The sequence below is a fragment of the Cataglyphis hispanica genome, chromosome 12 (genome assembly GCF_021464435.1).
Source record: "Cataglyphis hispanica isolate Lineage 1 chromosome 12, ULB_Chis1_1.0, whole genome shotgun sequence".
Classification (NCBI taxonomy): domain Eukaryota; kingdom Metazoa; phylum Arthropoda; class Insecta; order Hymenoptera; family Formicidae; genus Cataglyphis; species Cataglyphis hispanica.
This window is the reverse complement of record NC_065965.1, coordinates 6,635,688-6,654,178: the sequence shown is the minus strand read 5'-3', so window position 1 is coordinate 6,654,178 and position 18,491 is coordinate 6,635,688. Positions and strand designations below refer to the sequence as shown.

General features: G+C 36.5%; 4 protein-coding genes across 19 annotated transcripts in view; 1 reads left to right on the top strand and 3 right to left on the bottom strand.

Annotated features, from left to right (window-relative positions):
• Positions 1-18,491, bottom strand: part of LOC126853434 (xanthine dehydrogenase/oxidase-like) — an 86,348-nt gene that overhangs the window by 15,780 nt on the left and 52,077 nt on the right. The window lies entirely within an intron of this gene.
• LOC126853449 (uncharacterized) lies at positions 1,032-9,245 on the bottom strand. Its single transcript, XM_050599226.1, has 16 exons — positions 8,918-9,245; positions 8,085-8,361; positions 7,477-7,617; positions 6,349-6,688; positions 5,869-5,913; positions 5,674-5,799; positions 5,361-5,510; positions 5,136-5,264; positions 4,501-4,685; positions 4,176-4,284; positions 3,196-3,411; positions 2,275-2,507; positions 1,922-2,129; positions 1,592-1,775; positions 1,401-1,503; positions 1,032-1,326 (listed from the first exon to the last, which is right to left on the bottom strand). Exons 2-16 carry the CDS (start codon positions 8,337-8,339, stop codon positions 1,246-1,248), a joined length of 2,505 nt encoding a protein of 834 aa, XP_050455183.1. The 5' UTR covers positions 8,340-8,361; positions 8,918-9,245; the 3' UTR covers positions 1,032-1,245.
• On the bottom strand, positions 9,576-12,798 carry LOC126853453 (putative uncharacterized protein DDB_G0282133). 2 transcript variants are annotated; one of them, XM_050599232.1, is made up of 11 exons: positions 12,648-12,798; positions 12,261-12,401; positions 12,021-12,178; positions 11,683-11,937; positions 11,549-11,613; positions 11,065-11,482; positions 10,825-10,978; positions 10,626-10,746; positions 10,255-10,538; positions 9,982-10,179; positions 9,576-9,895 (listed from the first exon to the last, which is right to left on the bottom strand). In XM_050599232.1, exons 2-11 carry the CDS (start codon positions 12,339-12,341, stop codon positions 9,776-9,778), a joined length of 1,854 nt encoding a protein of 617 aa, XP_050455189.1. In that variant the 5' UTR covers positions 12,342-12,401; positions 12,648-12,798; the 3' UTR covers positions 9,576-9,775. The 2 variants fall into 2 exon arrangements, with proteins under 2 accessions (XP_050455189.1, XP_050455188.1); XM_050599231.1 differs by having other exon boundaries at positions 12,639-12,797.
• Positions 15,091-18,491, top strand: part of LOC126853432 (plasma membrane calcium-transporting ATPase 3) — a 70,008-nt gene continuing 66,607 nt past the window's right edge. For 4 of the 15 annotated variants that reach the window (XM_050599178.1, XM_050599175.1, XM_050599176.1 and 1 more), the window contains exon 1: positions 15,623-16,195. The gene's annotated coding sequence lies outside the window, so the exon portion shown is untranslated. Of the gene's footprint in view, positions 15,351-15,622; positions 16,196-18,491 lie in introns of those variants that run through there. The other 11 variants (XR_007687965.1, XR_007687966.1, XM_050599179.1 and 8 more) reach the window with 6 other exon arrangements.

The following is an 18,491-nucleotide window of genomic DNA, read 5'->3' as shown; positions in this document are numbered from 1 at the left end:
AAATGCATTCAACTGATTATCATTTTTTTAATTGAAATATTTAAGTAGGGCTTAAGGGGGCATAGCTGTTTGAGCTATCGAAAAATGAGTACATTTTCTAGATTTTTTTTTGCAGTGCAACGATTTGATAAAAACTTTTTTTTTACAATATTAATATAATATTATTTAGCTTAAATAAAAAACTTTTTTTCAATATGTTTCGTTTTTTATTTTAAATCTATTTTTTTATTTATAACAAAAAAATGGGGAATTGAATTAAAAAAAGGCTTCGTTAACAGATGCGGAGTCTTTTTAGAAACTCGCGTGCAAAATTTAAAGTCAATCCGTCAAATGTAGCTCGCATAAATACTGTGCATGAAAATATAAATCTGTAAATACTCGCATAATTTAAAAAAAAAAGTTTTTAAGCTGAAATTTTTTATTTAAGTATTTAATAATATTGTAAAAAGTTTTTATCAAGTCGTTACACTGCAAAAAAATCTAGAACATGTATTTATATTTCGAGAGTTCAAACGGATATGCCCTTAAATCAAATACCATCATGTTAGATTTAATACTAATCGTATTTAGCCTAAATACTTAAATAAGCCTAAATACTAAATACTTAAATACTTAAATTTTAATTAAAAAATAATAATCAATTGGATGCATATAGTCAAGCTAACAACTTTCTTTTCGCAGTGTAGAAATAATATGTGAAATACGTAGTATTGTACAAGATATATTTAGTATATATTTGAATCAGTTCTTCTCTTGTTTATGTGTGTTTTTTTTTACTATAAGCAAGATATTTGAAATCGTAATGCCATTAATTTTAAACAAGAAGCTTGTTTAGAATTGTGGGAAGATGGAACGTTAAGATACTATTAATAAAAGAGTTATAGTCTCGAGATATTTATATTTAAAAAAGTATTACACTCTCTCACATACATATTTTATTTCGCCATAGTTATGCATTGATAATATATTTTTTTAAATATAATTATAGTATAATTGAAAAAAAATCTTTATATTTTATTTTTTTGTACAACTATAAATAAAAATATAGACTTAGCGATTCTTCATTAAAATGAATTTACGCATACGATAAACTAAATTAGCAATAATTACGCACATTTATTGATCTTGTTTATTGTTATTTCCAGCATGTATACAAGATAAATAGAGCGCTCTAAAGAGTATCGTGAAGAGGAAAAGATCTTATATGTTAAAACTAATTAATGGCGATATTGAAGAAAATTGCCTTCAATTACCTCCTCCTCCCAATTCATCGCGATACTTCACGGGGTAGGCTAATTGGTTGCCTTTGTTCCATGTATAGAGCTCCTATAACAGAAAAAGAAAAATGTGCATAAGTGAATGGAATGGTGAAAGGTATGTCATCAGGTAAACTTATAGACCTTGGTTTTATGATTGTAGCTAACCGCTGTGGTCTTCAAGTACGGGTTCGTGAACGATAATGACACGTCTCGCATTGTATTTCGATAGAGATCGAAGGCGAATCTACGGAATTGGGTTGGTTTAAGTAATAATGAAAATGTTTTGTGCTCTTATAAATAGCATCAAGAATAATTAATATTTCTCGCCTTACCGTATCTTCATAGTTTCTTCAGTGACACTGTGTATAGTATAAAGCACCCCTCCCGCGATAAACATCTCTCCGAATCTATGATGATCGATACTGATGTTCCACGCGTACTGAATAGTCATATTCGTGGGGTTTATTTTCACCACTGCCGTATTATTGGACGGTAATCCATAAATCACCCACAAACCTGTGTAAACGCCATGTATTTTGTATATTTATATATTTAATTTTTTTATTATACTTTAATATACTTTATTTAATTAAACGTCTTTGTGATGTATTTCAATTTATCGGAGAAATACATCGGAAGAAAAAGCTGACTTGTCATTTTACCATTTTCATCTACGTTCAAATCCACATAGGTGAAATTGTGCGTGTAGAGAAAATTCTTAGTATTGATCACCAAGCCCGGTAGCTGCAACTCGCATTTGCTGATATTTTGGCTGCATTCGGATTCCGAGGAGAGATCGAATCGAAGGATGCTCGATTGACTTTGAGGATTGTAAAAAAACGACTTGTTGTAAACTACATGTCCGTTACCCTAAAACAATATCAATCACAAGTTTAATTCTCACTTGAAATTCCTTCGCTCGTCAAACAACAATGTTTTACGTGATTTTTAAGATTTACATTCTTATCTCTCTATCATCTATGTATATTTTTTTTTTTAATTTTAAATTACTCACCTGAAAAGGAACAGGCAATGGTATCTTAAAACCCGTCTCGTTCTTGAAATGTTTCAATTTACTATTATACGCGTAGATGTGGGACACATCGCGAATGTTACTGCGAGTTACATAAAGTTTATCGGACATGATATCGTGAGGATATCGGGAGAACGCATCGTACATCCAAGTTCCATTATAGTCTTCTATGATTCCTTTCAGCACAGGCTTCCCCACGGCTTCTATCAAACCTTCTGCGAATTTACCAACGTCGCTTTTATTAATATCCGAGTCCCGAAAGTTGGAGGTCGACGTGAGAGGTTTTATTTTTCGTCGATACTCTCGAGGACATTCTCGTATTTGACAAGTACTTCGTTTAATTGCATAAACTTTTGCGAACACATTACGATACTGCACTTTTCAGTCATTAATTATACTATATTTTTCAGTTGCGCTTGACTCTCCATAGATATTCGTAAAAAAAAGTATATAAATTAAAATGAATCGAAAAAGTGACTCGAAGAACTTGTAGTTAAAATCCAATTAAAATACATTAAATGAAAATGAATGCCTTAATTAAATAATTTCTTCTTAAACAAGTTTTTCTGTTTTTCTCACATAAATATTGAAATGACTAGGCAATATAAAAAGCAATTTACTTCTATAAAGTTGCACGAAGATATTCTTCCCGTTACATTTTATTACTTTTTTTTATTTTTATTGTGTCTTATATTTCTTTATTTTTTCTTTTAAATAAAAATTTGCAAAAAATATCACGTTCATTTAATTATAAAATGTTATATACAGTGAGGCTTATACATTATTGCGAGATATCTGTGTTTACGCTGCAATTTTATCTCTACCTTTTGAAATTAATTTATCTACCGTCTCCGCATACAAGAACGTTGCTAGAATACATTAGTTAAGAATGATTAAACGTACCGGCTAACCGTGGCGGTAGTCCCGTAATATTAACACCACGCAATGGTTGAATGTGCGCGCCCATTATATTTATATACGTGCACTTTGGGCACGACCTACAAGTTTCTTGCGGACTGCATAATTCTTGTTCCTGATCAACACTCGGGGGCATAGGCTGACCATACGTAACGTGCTGCTCCTTCCCTAACTTGAGTTTCTCTACATCTCTTATGTCGTCTAGAATATTATGTATTATTATTATATTAATTAAGGAGGCATTCCCTGAACTCTAAAAAAATAAGTACATTTTCTAGATTTTATTTTTGCAGCGCAACAATTTGATAAATTTTTTTTTTTTTACTATGTTATTAAGTATTCAAATAAAAAATTTTAACCCGACAAAATTTTTTGTTTTATTTAAGTAGTTAATAATAATAATTAAGTTAATAATAATATTGTAAAAAAATTAGAAATTTTTATTAAGTCGTTGAGCTGCAAAAAAAATATAGAGAATGTACTCCTTACTTTTTCGAGGTTTTAACAGATATGCTTTAAGAAATTCAATAATAAAATTAATTTTCGTAAATAAGTGATATTTTAGAAAATATTTAAGAGAGAAACTAAATTAAACAGAAAAATGAAATCTTGAATTTTTTATGAAATCTTAAGAAAATTATTCCAGAAATATAAAAGCAAGAGTCAAATGTTCTCCACATTTTTTAGAATTTATGTCACCTATATGAATTTGATAAATGCGGATTCGTTTTATTTGAGTTTAAGAGAATTGAAAATATTAAATATTAGTTTTATTAATTTAGAATTATTTTACTGTAAGATCACATAATAATAACGCACGTTTGACTCAATATGAGATCAAATAGAAGAACGGGAGACTCTGCCTTTTATATCTTAATATTATAATTAATTAATGAATGTGATGTCTCTTCGTTATTTATTATCAAGTTATATCGAGTAAAATACGTTTGTGTGATAAAACGAACCGTCTACTATAAAGGATCCCTTAGTAATGTCAAGATCATTTCTCGCCACACAATAGTAAATCCCGTGATCCGACGACGTCACTCTCGTGATTCTTAGCTTCATCTTCAACTTTTCGAAATAATTTTACATGCATTACAAAAAGTGTTATAAATTATTTATTATGAGATAAAAATATGGCAAGCAAGTAAGAGAACGATTTCATATATTATCGAATTTATATGTCAAATATGCAAAAATTATATATATATATATTTTCTATTTCGAATAGACAGTGGCTAGAAGAGAGAAATGCGCAGAAAGCGAATGCGGTTCGATAAAGACTACCTTATAATTATCTCGTCTGTCATAAACCTCCATCCTGTGTTTCTCTGTCATTTTCAAGCGGCGACCATCGCCGCGTTCCCAGTGTACCACCGGCTCGGGAAAGGCCTCCACCTCGCATTCCAATGTCGCCGGATTTTGGTTTCGTACGAGAACCACTTGGTTGCGTATACGAATAAACGGCGGAACTGGAACGCGATCGATTATCAATTCTATACCTGTCTATACCTGTATTTATATCGGTTCTAATAAAATATTGATCCTTTCGGAATTACTCACTCTAATAACGTTGAGACCTACAAATTATATCTTACAGTATGAGGTTTATTAAATTTTTTTGTTTAAAGATCATTCAAATGTATTATTATTTATACTCATAATATAACGTGTTAAGATTGATATAACAAAAATTAGAAAAAAATATTTAATTATATAGCGTTTTTCGAAGCAATTAATATAGAAATAAATAAAATTCAAAAGAAATTAATTATAAATTTGTAACATAATTGAATAGTAGACAATGAAAAGAAGTAGTAAAAAAAATATACACGAAAAATTAATAAAAATTATTATAATATTTTTACAGAGTGTTTCTAAATAAATGCAAATTTTTTTTAGGAAAATTACAATGTGCTTACATTTGACTTGAAGTCTGAACTTTTTGGAGCTTGCTGGTGTTATTCCATTATTAGCATTACACACATAATCGCCCATGTGTTCCCGGGTTACCACGCTGATATTAAAGGTAGGATTCTTAATCGAATTCACTAGATTCGAAGATTTTTTTTATATGAAAATTCATTAATCTTTAGCTCGTTTATTATTTACTATTTATTATTGCAAATTGGAAAATTCGATTATACCCTGCCAGGTTCCCATGGGAATCATGGAATCATCTATTCTGGTCCACTGTATAACGGGCTGCGGTTTCCCACTAGCGGCACATCTCAGTCGTATATTTTTGCCTTCTTGCACGGAAATTATGTCGCTCGCATTCAACGAAGACGCGATTTCTAAAACGTCAAATTTTCGAAAAAAATTTTTTTTAGTAATATTTTTATAACTTTGTAACATATTACGATTTTAACACATTGAAAATTCGATAAGTTACGTGAAAGGAAAAAAAAATACATTAATCTCGCTAAGAGAATAAAATGCCGGTGATCTTTATCCTACCTACGATGGATGGCGGTATTAATATATCATGCATGTTGTGGTCATGGACGTTCACTTTGTAAGCCTGTATACCTGGCGTACCGTCTCTTCCCGGCATTCCGGGACGACCGGCCGGTCCTAAATCTCCTAATACATAAAAAATTCACTTGTGAAACAAATAAAGTGATGAAATCACTGGAAGATTTTATTACTCACCGCGAGGTCCCGGTGGTCCTTGAGGCCCCATTTGGCCAGGCCTTCCTAAATAAATACAAGATTTCAGTGAATCTTTTATTTACGAAATAGCGAAGAATAATTTATGATCCTGCCGTAAAATGTTATAGAATTATAGTACTATGATATTTATGACTATACTATTAATGAAGAGGACTTAATAAAAAAGGGTTAATAAAGAAGTAAAAATAATAAAGTAATAATCAATATTTTTATATGAAAGCGAAATAAATTTATCTCTATATAGTAAAAATATTAAATGTCAAAAAGCAACATTTTCATAAAATAATATGGCTAAAAATAAAAATTAACGGGGGAGAAACCGCTTTTCTATGCATTTGTTTGTTTTCACATCAAGTACTTTATATTTAATCGCATGTTCATTTTTAACATACACATCTTTTTTACATTGAACTTTTAATTTTGACATGTATTTGTCAAATAATTCTATATCTAATGTACCGTCTGTTCCATTTCTTCCAGGCAATCCGGGCGACCCATTCATACCCGGTTTACCATTAGTCCCGGGTGCACCATCCAAACCACTTCTCCCGGGAATGCCATCCAAGCCCGGCTCACCCGGTATACCATCTCTTCCATCGAACCCCGGTGGACCGATATCGCCCTTGGGTCCTCTGATACCAGGATGGCCGGGTTGTCCAGGGGGTCCTTTTGGTCCTACCATTCCTTGGATACCTGGCAGACCTGGCTCACCGGGTGGACCTGGGTTTCCGGAAGCGCCAGGAAGGCCCGGTGGACAATACTTTGCGGATGAACGGCAAAAGTTCTCGATCGCATCGAACTGAAACACAGGGTAAATAGATATATAGGTTGCTCGAATATTATATACGATCCAAACGTTTCGATCAAACTTTGAGATTTTATAGGAAATTTAATTCTGAATAAAAAATTTCCTAAGGAGATAAAATAAAAAATAAAATAATATCTTCTTTGGCCAAAACGTTTGGGCCTACCCTGTATAGTGCTATTTTATATTAAATTGTTTATATGTATAAATTTTTTTTATCACGTAATAAAGATTTATACATTTTTTATAATTTATTTTAAAGTATTTTTATGGCCTAGTCCAATAGTTGCTTTCAATTTTTGGATAAGTGAGTTGTAACAAAAATGTTTAATTTAAAATGTTTGGATAAAATAAATTATTTTATAGATCATTTTTCAAAAATTAGGAAAAAAAAATATATGGTAGTTAAGTTTATTGGCATATAAATTGAGAGACTTTTATGGAACAACGATCTCATTGTTCGTTTTAGTTGGACGTATCTAATATTATCTTAAGCTCGATATCTCGTCCAGTTTAGATCTAATTCTCACGTTAAAATAATAAAAAATTTGTATAAACGAGTTTATGTTTATACAAACTTTTAATGTTGTTGTAATAAAGGAAATAGGTCTCAAGAATACTTAACTTCCCTATCTCCAAGTATCCTACATACGCGATACTCTATATGTATATAGGTGATGTAACTCGAGGAACATTGCGGCAAAGTTCGAAGTTTGGCAAAAGCACTGAGGAGGATGTATCGCGACGCAGGTAACTAGTTCTAACAATCGCAGAGAACTGACTTGTATTCGTGTGTCGGCGTTCAACCAGACCCAGTTTTGGTCTTGACCTCCGGCCGCCGTTGACGAAGAGCCAGAGCCAGATACCATGATAGGGGAGGCTGTTACTTTCTTTGTACCTTGTATTTCCTTATCCTCTCGAATCTGCAACCGAGAGATCCAAGCAATTCCGGAATATTATACACGAGAGATCCAAGATATTTTTAAAGAGAAATTAAATCAGGAAATTTAATCTCTCAGAAAATTCTGAGAATACATTCACAAGGAATTAAGAAACTAAATTTTTCTTGACTGCAAAATTAATATTTTTTTTTTATTTACTTTTTTTTTATTTATTTTCTTTTTCATTAGATGGCTTTTTCATAAGATGGCTCATTTTATTTTATCTACTCAAATATCTCAAACCTGTAAGTATAATATATATTTATTTAATTATTTAAATTATTAGAAAATTCCAGAATTTTGAAGCATTTCTTCTTTTAAAAAATTAGACTTTTTCACGAATAGAAATGAAAGAGTAAAAAGTAAAAATTTTTTTTCTTGTTAAAATGATTTTTTTATGTATATATTTTTATATACATATAACTATTGCATATATATTTTATACGTACTCTGCTTGATATGTCAGAAACGGCATTGTCTTCACCGGTCAGCAATGCACTGCTGCGTCTCCGCCGCGAAAGTGCCACGGTCTTCGATGGATACTGACTTTTTACCAATCGAAGATCGCTCTCCACGTTTGTGACATATTTGTATAAATAGACGGATGTGAAAAACTGAATGATAAATTGCAGCAAAATGAGAACTAGTAACAAGCGCGGTTGGAGCATCCATCGTTGCACCAGTAATGCACTCTTGCTGTTCATGCTGACGCAGCTAGTTTTATCCCTGTACAAAGTTATGTTTGAAAAAGCGAGCAAATTATGCCAATTTAAAAGAAAGAGAAAAAAATTTTTTAAATAATAAAAATCTTAGACATATTAACGTCACGATAAGATAATTCTATTCTCGTTTCTCTCAGAAACAAAATAAACTTAAATTATTGAGTTTACGTCAAATCATTAATTGATGATAGTTAAAAATTCATATGTTATATAAACATGTATCTAATACGTATCAGCGCGAAGACGCGACGCGCAACAGAACGCAACTATCTCAATTGAATATCTCTGCCGCATCGCGAGAGAAAGAGGAAGAGAGAGAAAGATTAAGGGAGCGAAGTGTATAGATCTGTGTCGTCTAATTGATTACTATCAAGTGGAATTGACTCTATATTAAACTTCTGTAACATCTGTGAGTTTTCATCTCCTACATGTTTTTTCTGTCACTCTTTAATTTTATTATACACACACTATAATGTCAACGCTATTTTAATTTTCTTAAATATTAACTATTATATTTCCGCGAGAAAATTTCGTCAGTGAAAAATAAAATAAAAACTTACAGTTTATTCTATGACATTTAATTTTATGTGAAACGCGACGCACGACGATTTTCTTTCAACACAATCATCCGGGAAAGCAATTGTCAGCGCGTTAAAAAAACACAATTTACACGGCGTTTGCGGTGTCTATATGCCTGTCCTAATGTAAACTAATATAAAGCATGAGCCGGTGCGCCCGTCGTCGACTCGGCACAGACGAGACGCATGCGTTGAGCATTTCTCTCTCTCTGTATATATTACACTACAGCCAATTGTCATGCGTTGCACGTGTGCGTGATGTCGTGGTGTGTGACAGAGATCCGCACGTTTGTGAATGCACGCTCTGTCATTTTGTCACATATCGCCATAGTTATACATAGTATAAACGATGGATGCGTTCCAGTATTAATTAAAAAAAAATCAATCTCTCATATTGTAACACAGTTCCTTTTTTGTAACGCTTCGTTACGACTCGCCCGGCAACGAATTACCGCTCGATGATTAAATGAAAATATTACATACGGTAGAAATGTATATAAATTTCCAATAAATTGCAGACGTATGCATTTATATTATAATTTTCATTTTATTATTATATATATATATATATATATATATATATATATAAAATTATAATTTGGCAATTAAAGGAAAAAATAATAAAAGGAATAACGGAAAGATATATATGCAGTTATGCCGTCAAAAAGTATTTAATACACAAATATAAGATATATATTTTTGATGAAGATATTCAATTGCACTCTTATAGTAGAATATCACAGTACAACAGGGCTTTCTATTCCCCCGATAGTCGATATATAAAATGATTTTCTTTAATATATATTAATGCAACGCTCCTGGAACTAGAATATTTGCACATTAATCATGTGAATCCATTTGGCCATTGATAGAACACGATCTATCCTCTTCACATAAAACAATTTCTATATCATGCTCGAGATCCTTATCCACGTTTATATTTACATTTTGTTTCGAGGCCTGCGGATAAATAAATTTCATTAGAAATCGACAATTATGTAATTTTTCGATTATGTCACTTTTTTTTTCTAAAAAGTGTCTTTTACCAAGTCCAACAATGCTAAAAAGTATCTGGCCACTTCGTGTTCGTTTTGAATAACGGCATCAAAACTGATTTTCCGTTGATCATTCGCCTTTAGAGTCTCCATAATTTGCGACGCATAGTTGCGAATGCAAAACGTGGATCTTTGCTCGGCCTCGCGTAATTTAGGTTGTATCCATTCGTGCCATTTGTCAACATTTTTCTGAAATTGTTATTCGATTTATTAGATCTTACAATTAATGTCTCCCATGAATTATTCTAGCCAGAGTCGATTTACTGGTAAGAAATGCGATGAGTCCGATTGCAGCCAGATGTCGCAAAAATTTTCATGCGGAGGCAACATGCTTATGGGACTCGGACTGCGAGATTCGGAAATCTCATTAATCGAACTGTCCGTTATGTTATTATCGCTAATATTCGTATTCACTTTTACATTAACGCATAACTGAAATCCTAAGAGGTCCATATCTACATTCGTCACATTGTTGTATTGCAAAGGATTGTACTTTCGTATATATTTTATACAGGTACTCAAATGTTTCTTGAACATACTTGGTCTATCTGGAAAATAAGTTTCGTGGTTTAGTATATGTATATCAATAAATCTGTATCGGACAATTTCTCTAGATAGATTATGGACGGATTTACCTTTTCTCGAGTAAATCGATTCCTCCAAAATATGCGCGTGATTTTTCTTTGTTATACGTTGTCCTCTCTTAGTAGATGTAAGTGCTTCGTCCTTTGCTATTCGATTAAACTTTCGTTTAATCTGTACATAAATAATTTACGAACATTATCACCAAACATCATTAATTAATAGCAAAGTTGTAAGTGCTATTACGCGTACCGATTTCGATGTCGACCTCGAAGACTGCAATTTTATTTTACTCTTTGTATTGTTACTTAAAGAAGTATTTTCTATAATGCTGATAGCTGAATTTATTTGCGATAGATCTTCATTTGCATCATTTAACAAGCTTAGATCGTCCGTCGATGACGTTCTAAAATAATGTCGTTGATATTAAAATTCTCACACAAATTTTTTTGCAGTAAGACATCACAAAAATAGCAAAAATATCAAAAATACCTTCTATCTTTCGAATTTACCGATTCGGGTGGACTATCTAATACACTACCAACGTCTATACTTTTCTCGATATTGTTCAAAGAATTATCTAACGAATCATTATTATTCAAAGTAGTGTTGTTGCTGTGATTATCAATGTTATTTGGTGTGGTTATCAATGAGTTGGTATTGTTTTGTGTATTAGAATACATTTCATTTGAGATATCGCTGAGTGTGTTGGAACCTGTGCTCTTGGACAAAGACAGATTTTGTTGAGTCAATTCCAAAGATGTAACTGAATCAGAAATCTCTTCTCCCAATGAATCATTATTATTCCTTTCAAACTCAATATCGCTACTACCGTTTTGATCATTATCATCGTGTATTGTACAATCCAGAGTCAATAAGGACTCAGAATTATCACTGTCGCAACAAAAATCTGAAACAGAAATAATTCTATGAAATATTAAACTAAATAAAAAATTTATTGTCACAACTAATATACCTTGAGGTGCAAACTCAGCCAAAGCATCGACCAGTACACCATCTATACTAATGTTTTGATTGCAGCTACAATATTATTTGATATTATTATCTTATAATAAAATATGCATTAAAAAGAAACAATGGGATACTTACCGAAAATCATATTTTTTACCAATGACTTCTCCATTTACATCATAGATATCAATAGAGACATGTTGCGCGATACCTTTCTCTAGTTGAGTAAAACAGCGCTTTTTTGATTTGACAGTATCATTTGTCATATGATCCTTTTTAATATTGATATTATTGTTTACTTCCTTGGTAAAGTTGATAGTTTTGAATTCTTTAAAGCACATGTCAGTCTTCCTATCTTTTCTCTTGGTAGAATTCTGTGTTTCTTCTTCGTGTCTAAAAGAGAAATAATTTAATACATTTACAGAATTTTCTAAATTAGTAGATGTGATTGTTTAATATATTAATGAAGTGCTCACTCATCATTCAATAATAAATTTCTAGAGTCTTCTGTTGTACTCCAGAGAGAATCGACTCTATGAACATATACAGCTGCAGAATTTTGCAGGACAAGTCCAGCTTCCCCAAAACTTTTATTGCACGTTGTATTGAATATAGAACAATATTTCTCCAAAGTCTGCAATAATACAAAATATTATTTTAATACACAACACATTATTATTATGATATAATTGAAAAAATTAATAATGTAAACATACTTGTGAGAAGGGAAAGTTCCATTTTGCTAATTCTTTCACTGGTTTCGTAAGCTGGAGACCAATATCTTGTATGGTAACCATCTTTGTTGACTCATAAATCTCACGGTAATCCGCATAGGAAACATAAATGTGTGCCAATCACTGTGAAAGAAACGTTACTGATATTTATAAGATAAAAAGAAAACTATCTAAATTCTCGTGAAAGAAATGTTTTTCATTCAAAATAATGTAACGCGAATGTCTTACAAAAATAAGGAAAAAACCAGTAGAAATGATAGTGTTTTATCTTATTGCTTGCTAACAACCTATCGAGACACGTATTAACCCGAAGAAAGGATAAGATAGTGATAAGATAAATATTCAATATCTCTTTCTCACCTTACTCACGTTCTATTTTCTCGAGAATTTTGTAGAGACGCGCTTTTATCAAAAGAATCACTCCAAAGCACTATCACTTAACCTAACGACAACAACAATAGCTATTGCTTCTATTCACTTTTATTTATTGCTATGGTTTGGGCATAGATCGTAAAATATATAGTAATGCAATTGATCGCGTTCAGTAGAGAAAGCATCAATTATTGTCTTGTCAACACTCGACTCGATTTGTTGGTTCTAAAAGTAAGAGCCAATCACATTGATACTGAACGGTTTTCTCTGCTGAACACACCCAATAGCCTAGTTTATGCCAATAAACTTTAATACGTACTGAATAATATACTGACCAATCACAGCCATTCCATTCTTTAAAGGAATAGTTATGATTGGTCAGTATAATACTTACAAAGGAACCTCGCCATTCCGAAAATTCTGATTTTGATGAAATTTTATAGATATGTAAATGAAATGTACAAATGTACAATGTAAAAATATAATATACAAAGCGGCTTTTTGCTTTTTTTCGATGTATCTTAGAAACTATTCCACATATCAAAAAATGTTTTATATATTAAAACTTTTATGGTAGAAACAGCTTTATTTAAACACATTATTTCTTAAAAAGACATTTTTTAAAAATTATTTAAAAAAGTTATTTTTTTTTTCAAATTTTATTAATGTGGTTAAATAGAATTGTTTTTACCATGAAACTTTCCTACAAAACATTTTTTAATATCTTGAATAATTTTCGAGTTATATCAAAAAAAAAGCAAAAAGCCATTCTACATATAAGGGGTACTTTCATCCCTTAGAACCGTTTTTCGACTGCAACTAAAAATTTCTAAATTTATTTATTACCCCCCCCCTCCTTTCCCTATATGTCTGTAAAGTTTCAACAAAATCAATATTTTTGAGTTTGCGAGATTTCCTTGTTAGTATGTGGTTTTTTTTTTTTGACGGACATTTGTTAGACCGTATTTCAAAAGTTCGCGCCATAATTTTAAGTCGCGTCGTTTAGCGCCATCTTTCATGGAATCGTGTTCGCGTAATAAACTGGGTTGTCGAAGCTCAGAAATTCTATTCCTGAGAGGTTTAAATTAGTGACTCTATTCCTTATACTTTAGTTTTTATGTTACTTTTTATCGAAGCACATTCTTGTAATAACAATTAAGAGATTAACATAATTGTGTAAGTTTCAAGGATTAATTAATTTTATCAGACAGCGAAATTAAAAATTCTTCTAATATGTTTTGCAGCGTGCTTTTCTTCGAATTCTCCTGTTTGTGGCACGACGAGAACAAGCAGTGCGTATGCATTAATGAGTCCGGAGAAAAAAATAAACGGTATGTAAAAATGATTCGCAGATTTGTATATCGTATTAAGATGAAAATGCGGTGTAATATCGGCAATCACGATCGTTCAATCGCAGTCTTTGATCTCGAAGTATTTAGCGATGCTAGAAAAAAATGTGACGTCATCATTAAGGAAAGTCAAGAGCCAATTCCCCGCTCTCAATTGAATGAAATACTACGCTATTTCGATTAGCGACGTAATTAACAAAGGGTCAGGATTTATTTAAGGGTCTCGGCTTTATTTAGAATAAAGGAATCGCAAGACTGCGATCTTGAAATCTGGATCCCAGGGTGGTGATCGCGACGACGGGGGTAGCGGGTCATAAGTGGCTGGGTGGCGCGAACCGCGAGAACGTCAAGTGCGCATGCGCCCGCGAAGCCGAGCGAGCGAGAGCGATATAACCTTCCGAGGCGGTTCTGCCCGATTTAGTGTAACGGCGACCGCGGTACCGTTGATACTCGTATTTATTCGCACATTATCTCGGACAAACCAAGGCCTCCCCGTCTTACGCACTTTACTGTCCGCGTTTCTCTTTTTCTCTTTCTGTCTTTCTCTCTCTCTCTCTTTTCTTTCCTTCTTTCTTTTCCTATATATATACGCGCGCTCGCGTGTGTATTTTAATTTCTCTTCTTCCTTCCTTTCTCGATTATTCTATCTATATCTTTCATTCGTTCTCCGTCTGTTTCCCCGGTTTTTTCTCTCCTTTCAACGTCTATCTTCATGCACGCGCTGTCGCACATGCGTGATCACCTCGCGTAGAAGCACGCGATACTGACAGACGCAAAGACAGAGAAAGAGACAGAGAGATAGATAGATAGACCTGTCGTGTGTCCGCTTTGTGTGTCACACACACACACACACACACACGTACGTGTAGACGGGGGTGCGCGCGCACAATCCGCGGCCACAAGCAGGCAGCAATAGTAGCGGGAAGCGAAATAAGCTAACTGGAATATAAATCATCCTTCTCGTCGCGATTTTTCGTTCTCGTCTCGTTCGCCGTATCGTCGACGTCGCGAATGTCGTCGTCGCGGCACGTCGCCGTCATCAGTGATAACGCGCGTCACCACCGTAAGCCGTCAATTTAGTCAGTGATCGGCGTTGTGTGAATTTGTCTCTATATGAAAAGGGGCATTAAGGAGAAAAAGCCGCCCCGCACCGTCGTAGCCGCCGAGAACCACCACCACCACCATCACCACCACCACCACCTCCATCGTCATCCTTGTCGCCGCGTCGTCGCCGCCGGCGCAGTCGATACCGCCAGTAGGGTGGGAGAGCGGGCCGACGGGACCACGAGGAATTGAAGTGCGCGACAGTCCCGCGCTCTCGGTGACGACGAACAGAGTGGCATCCCCCGGGGTAAGAACGGGCGCGCGCGCGCACGTCCCGACGATTTCGAAATCGGATCCACGCGGAATAAGTAATCGACCCGCGAGTGCGTGAACGGTTCTCCCTCCTCCCCCGTCTCGTTTACGCGCCTATTCAGCGTGCATCGTCGATTCTTTTTTTTCTTTCCCCCGATTCTTCATCGAATCTCGCGAATTCTCTCTCTCTCCCTCCCTCCCCACCCCTCTCTCTCTCTCTCTCTCTCGCGGGTGGGATTCGATCTCCCAGGTGCCGCTCCGGAAGTCGAAATCGCGCCGTCCTCGCCATCATTATCCACGGTAGTGGAGGTGGCGGTAGCGGCGACAAGCGGCGGCGAGCGGCGACACAGTGCCACCTCCTCGATTCTAGGGAATCGAGCGGTCGGTCGCGGTCGGTCGCGGAGCGCGAAAGGTGCGCGAGAATGTACGAGAGAGCGGTTCGAAAGTGCGGATAAATGTGTCGGTCGCGTTACAAGACGTGAGGCGCGAGCGCGAGAACAGGAGAGAGAGCGAGAGAGAGAAAGAAAAAGCGCGATATATATAAAAAAAAAGAGAGAGAAAGAGAGACAGAGAGAAAAGAAGAGCGGGAGAGGGAGAAGGCTCGCGAGCGCGCGCGCGCGCGCACGCGGGGGCATCCGGAGGAGCGCACGGTAGAGCGAGCGAGTTTATTTTTAGTGGCAGAAGGTGAAGAAGGCGGGCGAAGAGAGCACCGCGCCGAGTGGTATTAAGCGGCAGCACAGTGGCCCGATGAAGCGGCGTATGTGACATCGGGCTTTCCTCTCTCTTGCCACCGTCGAGAAGAAGAGACACCTCGCAGACATCTTGCTGCCACCGTCTACGGTGAGTAGAGTATACATGTCGCCCCACACACACACACACACAAACACACACACGTACACACTGCCGTTGGTCACCCCCCACCCACCCTTCCGTCACCCGCCCTCGCCTCTTTCTTCTCGCCCTCATCCCCTTCCCTTCCCCTCGTCGAGGATTGATTCGCCATTCCGCCCACTAGGACACGAGCCTCCACTATCTTCTGACCTCTTCCTCTTTCTCCTCCTGATCCTTTGACCCGTTCTTTGTCCTTCTCTTCCGTTTTACTATTCCTTTATTCATGATGATCCATCCATCCACGTCCATCCGTACATTATCTCATCGCATCTCTCTCTCTCTCTCTCTCTCTCATCCTTTCATCGGGGGAGCTTCTCGTCGACGACCATCGTCCACTCCCCATCCCCACCAATTCACATCGCCCTCTCCGCTGTTCACCGTGGAGTTACGAAAATTATGTAACATGCGCTCGATCCGGGCGTTTCTTGTTCCGTTCTTCTTTCTCATCTTCCTCTTCTATGGTTATTACAGTCCCGCTTCCCTTCTCCCCCCCCCCTCCCCCTCTCTCTGCTCCCTCTCGCTGTTCCTCTCTCCCTGTGCTCTGCCGTTCTTCCGAACATTATTTCGGGAGTGCCAGCGGACCTGCCAGCGGACCCTGAGAGTGAGAGCGAGTGAAGAGAGAAAGAGACGGGCAGAGAAAGATAGATAGATAGAAAAAGAAAGAGAGAGAGAGAGAGTCTCGTACATGACGCGTGCCCCGGGATCGAGCAAGCGCATTGTCGAAGGGAACCGTTTCGATTAAGGGATGCAAACCGGTCGTGTGTCTCGTGACAACACGAGACAGATAACGCCGTCGCCGATTTTTGCCCAGTCTACGAAATCGCGACATTTCCTCGTCCATTTCGTCGAACCCACGGCATTATATCCCCGACATTATATTGCCGTCGCCGCTTTTGTCGCGCGAGTTCGTGTATAATGTCGCGCACAGCTCGCTGCTGCCAAAATCTCAAAGCTGCTCGCAAATCTCACGACGAAGCTTCTCTAAGATCGAGCACCGCGTCAATCCTCCAAATCTCCCGAAACCTCGATTCGAGTCACGCGACGCGAACGTGAATCTGTAGACAAGAAAGAGACAGAGACAGAGAGAGAGAGAGAGAGAGAGAGAGAAATACTGTATATAATCAATACATTATATTTGAGAAATATTTCCTTTTATTATCTCGTAGGATATTATCGTTATTTTATCTCGTAAAAAGTGTATAATATTTTCTCGAATTGTTTCTTTACTCACATAGTTCATTTATTTATTTAGCATGATATATAGGAAGGCTTATTGACACAAACAAAATAAAAACAGAAACAAATTTGAACGTACAAATAAGGAAAATCGAAATTACAAGTATGACTTTGCGAGATTGAAATTCATGTTCGACGTTAATAACGCTTATCCTCGAGTGAAGAAATTCAAACTGTGACAATCGACTTTTAATGACGTTAAGATTTTACGGTTAACTTACGAGGTCTCGACTTTGAGGAAGAAAATAAAATCGAACGGCCTTGTCGTTGTGATTAATTTACACGCGTATATCGCGTGTCTCACGTGCTCGTGATTGATTCCATTTTGCGTCGCGTGTATATCTTCGCAAGCCTTTCGTTGGCTTCCGTTGGCATAGATTTCTCCGCGAAAGTGCGAGGCTCTTCTCTCGAGAAAGGCTCTCTTTCTCGGAACGAGTAAGAGAGAGAAAGAGAGAGAGAGAGAGAGAGAGAGGTCGAGCTTTTTTTTCCATTCGCCGAAAGATGCGAGTACCAGCTGCAAACTGGTCAGCTCCGACTGTAATACGCGTGAGGCACAGTCGAAGACTCGCCTTTGTCCCGCTTTCGTGGTATCGACCCGATACGGGTGACCTAGACTCACTTGCCGAGGAAATATACCCAACCTTTGACAGCCACTCGTTCGCTCGCCTGCTCGTTCGTTCGCTCGTTCGTTACGAACGAAACCGGCCCGAAACGAATCGATAGAGGGTCGCCAATAATTACGCACGTGCGAGGCTCGCGCGCACCGACGTCGACGTCGACGAGGAGGACGACGGCGGCGACGACGAAGACGACGACGACGACGACGACGACGACGACGGGAAAAAGCGCGCGGGATAGGAAATGCTGAATGTGTAAAGGGGGGCCGTTAAGTTTATTTCGGTGCTGCCGACGACGGTCGGAATTTGGTATTGAACCGCTCGCACATCGTCCTCTTCTTTCCTCGTCTCGTCGTCGGGGACGATTTAACACGCGCGTTTGACGAGGAGAC

What these genes read in the sequence shown, in the direction of transcription:
- LOC126853449 (XM_050599226.1), bottom strand. Translation starts at nt 8,339, where the DNA reads ATGAACAGCAAGAGTGCATTACTGGTGCAACGATGGATGCTCCAACCG. An exon ending in AATACCGCCATCCATCGTAG is followed by an intron (nt 5,511 to 5,673) that starts GTAGGATAAAGA and finishes TTGACGTTTTAG; the next exon opens with AAATCGCGTCTTCGTTGAAT. An exon ending in TCCCATGGGAACCTGGCAGG is followed by an intron (nt 5,265 to 5,360) that starts GTATAATCGAAT and finishes CTTCGAATCTAG; the next exon opens with TGAATTCGATTAAGAATCCT.
- LOC126853453 (XM_050599232.1), bottom strand. Translation starts at nt 12,341, where the DNA reads ATGGTTACCATACAAGATATTGGTCTCCAGCTTACGAAACCAGTGAAA. An exon ending in GTAAATTCGAAAGATAGAAG is followed by an intron (nt 10,979 to 11,064) that starts GTATTTTTGATA and finishes ACATTATTTTAG; the next exon opens with AACGTCATCGACGGACGATC. An exon ending in CGAGGTCGACATCGAAATCG is followed by an intron (nt 10,747 to 10,824) that starts GTACGCGTAATA and finishes ATTTATGTACAG; the next exon opens with ATTAAACGAAAGTTTAATCG.